Genomic DNA, 5,131 nt, shown 5'->3' with positions numbered 1-5,131 from the left:
GGAACTAAGATGTAAGCTTTTCTCAGATGTGCTAGACAAAAGCACCTTTTAAAAAATTCCCATTCCTAATGAACAAAAAGGGCATGAAAACAGGGCCCTTGTTCATTTTTTAAAAAATTATGAAGTCCTCGCCGGATGCATTGGCTCACGCCTGTAATCCCAGCACTTTGGGAGGCTGAGGCAGGGGATCACTTGAGGTCAGGAGTTCGAGACCAGCCTGGTCAACATGGTGAAACCCTGTCTCTACTAAAAATACAAAAATTAGCCGGCGTGGTGGCAGGCACCTGTAGTCTCAGCTACTCGGGAGGCTGAAGCAGGAGAATCACTTGAACCCGGGAGGTGGAGGTTGCAGTGAGCCGAGATGGTGCCACTGCACTCCAGCCTGGGTGACAGAGCAAGACTCCATCTCAAAAAAAAAAAAAAAATTCTATTGTTTATGTACTGTCCAGCTGCCTTATGATTTTCAGAAAAAGCACATTATACTTGAGCCTTTCTTCATTTATAAGCAGAGTTTTCTCCCAAGTCTGTAACTTTATCAAAGTCTGTAGCAGAAACTAGTGCTTAAAGCCATTACCCTGATTGTTCTTACAGCTATTCAAACTTCGTGATCACAAAAGCATGTAAGTGGTGTTGGCAGACCAGATCTCTGCTGCTTGCACCCAGTATTCCAATACTTCTTCATAGCCTCATTCTGTCCACTAAAGAACAAAAGCCTCACCATGGAGCTGACAAACAGCTTAGCTCTGTTATTTCCAGTGCTGGTTTCCTTAAAACCTTTTATTGCTCTACACTGCATGGGTAAATGACAAAAGGCTTTTGTAGACTGGTGTCCAAAAAGCTCATGAGACCAAATTTATTTCACTGGTAACCCAGGCAGTGCTGGTTTCTTACTATAAAAGTACATATAAAGTTTTTTAAGACAGCTTTCTCACCAATACTGTGTCAACGGACATTTTTAACTTTTCTCACCAATACTATGTCAATACTGTATCGATTGACATTTAGTGAAATGACTCATTTAACTTTAGTGGTCTTCCAACTCTTCAGTTTTAAAAAATTCCATCCTTACCAAGTCTCTCCAATTTGATACAATGTCAATCTCTCTAAATCCTTCAAACCAGCAGGCTGGATATCCACTCACAAAAAAATTAAATACATAAGCGTTTTTGCTGGGAAAATGAAAATCCTAACATCTAACAATCTGTCCAACTGTGAATAGATTTTGACCTTAAGTTCTCTAGCGACGTGCAATGGCTAAACTTTAAAGATTAGTAAACTGATGTAAATTTTTTTTAAAGTTCAGTCAGCCACTTTGTCTGAGCAAAAACAGAAAACTGATCCAATGCTCTCTCCATATAAATTTCAAACAAATCATCTCAGATTACACGAAGAAATTTCATCTTATCACCTGACTCCCCCATGTCAGCATGACATTTTGAAACTTGCTGTATAGCTAACCTTACCATACCATCTCTATCATGGGGTAGACAAATGTGGGCTGAAGAAGGCTGTTAAAAAAAAATAAAGTTGTCCCAAGCACTGGTCAGGCTATAGTTTTGACAGCATTTTTTATGTGGCAAACCACGATCTGGTGCATTAGTAGAGCAACTGCTTTCCATTATTCCTTCCTGACTCCATGAGTCAGGCCTTTTTCCATCATTAGCATTTACAATGGAATAACTCCAGAGGTCGATCTTTAGAAAACACTTAAAAACAAAGACCACAAGAGGCGTTTTTAATTTTAAAGAATTTTAATACAAACTTAATATAAACTATTTCAGTCCCTCTTAACATGTAAGACACTGACTCAAAATACTTTTTTATACCTTTTTTTCAAGTATTGCACAATATAGGTACAAAATTAATATTTACGATTACATTTTTCTTCCATAATATATAGCAAAAATCTTTAAACTTTTAACAGAAAATACATTTTTTTGAAAAAAGCAAATATTCGTACATTTTAATTCCACCACTAAAGGAATATCCTGTACACAATTTTTAGAATAGTTGATGTCTTTAAGATGGATATTGTACAATTTCAGTAAAAAAAATACAACATGAAGCTGCTGCTGTCACAGATCACTGTAGTAAAAAGATATAAATGCAATACCATGTCGTAGAAACAATATATATATATCCTCTGATATTTTACAAACTTTGTACTAAATTAAATTATACAATTAGAAAAGACCAATAAACCCACTTATTAGTGCCAATTTTTATAAAAAAAAAATCAGCCATGTCCTTGCTATATCTTAAATACTGTAAGAGGCCATATCTGAGAGTATACTTTAAAATATACAGTCAGTATAAAATAACTTTGTGCTTGGTTGGCAAATGAAAAATGATGCATGTTTTATTATTATTATTTTTTAACCAAGCTTGAATGTATCCTTACTATAAGCTTAAAAAAAAAATTCTCAAGGAGGTTAAAAAAAAAAACAAAATCCCCCTTGGGCCCGTGCATTTTAACTTGTACGATACATTTTCTTTTTTTTAGTTAGCCATAACAGGCTGGAATTGCTGGTTAGAATACTGCATGTTATTTAAGCTAAAATTCAAGCCATCTACAAAAGACTTCTCATTGAGGCCTCCATAGGCCGCAAACACATCAAAGGCATTACTGTACTGGAGAGGACTGAGGTTAAGGGGGCTGTCACCTGGGAACATTCCATTGGTACTACTACCTTGACCCTGCATATTAGGAAAAATAAATTCCTTGGCATTAGGAGAAAGAGCAGAGGTTTTCTGCTGTTGTTGCTGCTGTGGTGGTGGCGGTGGCGGTGGCGGCTGGGCTGGCTGCTGCTGTTGCTGTGGCTGCTGCTGGCTACCCAAGCCAAGCCCATACAGAGAGTGCATTGAGGAAGAGATGGCTTTCTGCTTCAAGAGGTCATTCACATTCAAGCCGAGGTTGATAGGAGAAGTACGTGCAACCTTGTTGCTACGGCCGCTATTCTTCATTTTGGTAGAGCCGAACTTGGTGGCAGCAAAAGTGGCAGTGGTAAAGGTTAAAGGCTGAGTGGACCTGGGCATGAAGGTAGGGCTTACAGCAGCAGAGTGACCAAAAGGAGGCGATGGAGAGCTGGACACTGATGAGGCTGGGTCACTTATGGGCATAAAAACCTGGGCCTCTGGGTTAAAGCTGTTTTTGATCTCCTTATCCAACTCACATCCATTTTCATTATTATCATCCACGTAAAGCACCTTCACTGGTCCCTTTTCACCAATTTGGTAAGAAACCTCAAATGGGTCGATCCAAACACTAAGATCCTGTGGCAGATTGCCACGAACATCATCAATGTCCAAACCACTCTCTTTGGATGCTTGTTCAATCACTGGGTCCACTTTCTCCCCTATGTGTATACATCTAAACCCCGATCCTTTGTATGGCTTTTCAGGATACCAGTGCCCTTCATATTTCTTCTTAAGAAGTCTTTCAAGTTCTTCACCAAAAATGTTGACACGTCTCCTGGGAAGCTTATTGTACAAATATGAAATAATAAAATTTAGTGCTACTTGGATTTCAAGCTGCATAGCTGCTACGCCACAAAATTAGGTTTCAACTCCCCCACCAAAAAAAAAAAAAAAAAAAAAATGTTCAGTTTGTGGCAGAGAAACAAATTTTCATTCAAAGTGCTGGTATTAGTAGATTATCCTTCACCTTGAGTGATCTTGTTCCTTAAAACAAAACAAAAGCAAACATATCCAAATAAGATAAAGGTAATATAAGTCCCACGACCTTTCCCCCCACAAAGTAATTTCACCTTAAAAAATGTCTAATATCCAGTGTTAGTTTGCTAAGGATAAAAAGAAGAAGAAAATGTCTACTAGGACAGAAAGCCTGGAAACTGTAAATAGTACAAAATATAAAATAGAAAATTGTTGATTAAAGTTTAAAATCACACAGGAAAATGTAGATTTACAGATGAAATAATGTTTTTAAAAGCCTGTTTCTGAATAGAGTTCTAAGAAGAAATATCACTAGAACATGTATTCTTCTCCCCTCAATTCTCACAAGAATATTTATTGTACTCAGCATCCTCCCCCCACCCCCATATATAGAGATGCCACTTTTAGGTAGTAATTTTTATTGTTATTCACCAACTTAGAAGTGAATCCACGTTTTAGTTTACTTTGGACATATACTATTTAAATCTGCTCTGTCATTGACATTTAAAAATCTGGTAAGTTAGGAAAATCATTTTAATTTCCATAGTACATGATGCTAAAATTAAAGACACTGAGTACTAAATGAATTTCATCCTAGTGAATAATTATGAACCAAATTATTCTATATAGTTTCGGCCTTAAGTATATAAGGAGCACACAATATAACAAAATCCAGCTTCTCTGGGTCTTTTGTTTTCAAGGTGTATTTTTCTAAATCTGAAAATACCTATTAGGTAGCAAGTATAACAAAAGCAACGACACAAATTAAAACTATTGATTATTCTGTTTAAAGGCCAGGGTTTCTGAGTTTTAGTCTGATTTTTAAAAACCTCCGTCCGTCCTCCCTTCCTCCCTCCCTCCCTCTCACGGTAACAGCCGGAGAAGCAAGTATGGTAAGGTCGACCTTTAAACGTTTGCTGGATCAGCACTGGGTGGGGATAAGAAAAGATCAAGGACAAACAGAAGATATTTGCGAAAGGGATCTATTTGCACACTGAAGTTGATTTAAAAGGACGTTTAAAAATCAAGTTGGTTTTAATTCGTCTGTTCTATTTTCCATATTCGTGGTAACAAAGGGAAAAAGAATCCCTGGCTGCCCCCAAACTACAAACACTTTCCAAGTCAAAAGCCTGAGTGCCGGCAGAGGCAGCTGATTAAGCCCAATTGCTTGAAGGTGCAGCCGAGCAAAATTCAGGCTCGGTGGAAGGTAGTTACAAAGCAACGCCTTAAGACAGGCAGGAGTGTGAAGAATTACATAAACAGCCAGTTAGATCTCATTAGATTTCTGCTCACAGCCCTCGGAGCCCAAGCGCTACAGCAGCAGCAACAGCAAGAGGAGGTGGAGGTGGAGGAGGAAGAGAGTACGAGCCTCCTTGGAGGAGGAGGAGGAAGGCCCGGGAAATGGAAGAGCAACCTCTCCCGGCTGGGCACCCAGCACCGAGCAGGTCGGGGCGCCGGG

The 5,131-nt window shown here is 38.6% G+C and overlaps 1 protein-coding gene across 1 annotated transcript; it reads right to left on the bottom strand.

The window, feature by feature from the left end:
• Positions 1-1,732: 1,732 nt before the first annotated feature.
• On the bottom strand, positions 1,733-3,921 carry TOB1 (transducer of ERBB2, 1). The gene has a single exon (XM_011999234.1). The coding sequence runs from the start codon at positions 3,535-3,537 to the stop codon at positions 2,500-2,502; it is 1,038 nt and encodes a 345-aa protein (XP_011854624.1). The 5' UTR covers positions 3,538-3,921; the 3' UTR covers positions 1,733-2,499.
• Between the last annotated feature and the right edge of the window lie 1,210 nt (positions 3,922-5,131).

Source organism: Mandrillus leucophaeus, unplaced genomic scaffold, assembly GCF_000951045.1.
Source record: "Mandrillus leucophaeus isolate KB7577 unplaced genomic scaffold, Mleu.le_1.0 Scaffold59, whole genome shotgun sequence".
NCBI classification, from domain to species: Eukaryota; Metazoa; Chordata; class Mammalia; order Primates; family Cercopithecidae; genus Mandrillus; species Mandrillus leucophaeus.
The sequence above is the reverse complement of the archived record's forward strand: the minus strand, read 5'-3'. Positions and strand labels throughout refer to the sequence as shown.

What these genes read in the sequence shown, in the direction of transcription:
- TOB1 (XM_011999234.1), bottom strand. Translation starts at nt 3,537, where the DNA reads ATGCAGCTTGAAATCCAAGTAGCACTAAATTTTATTATTTCATATTTG.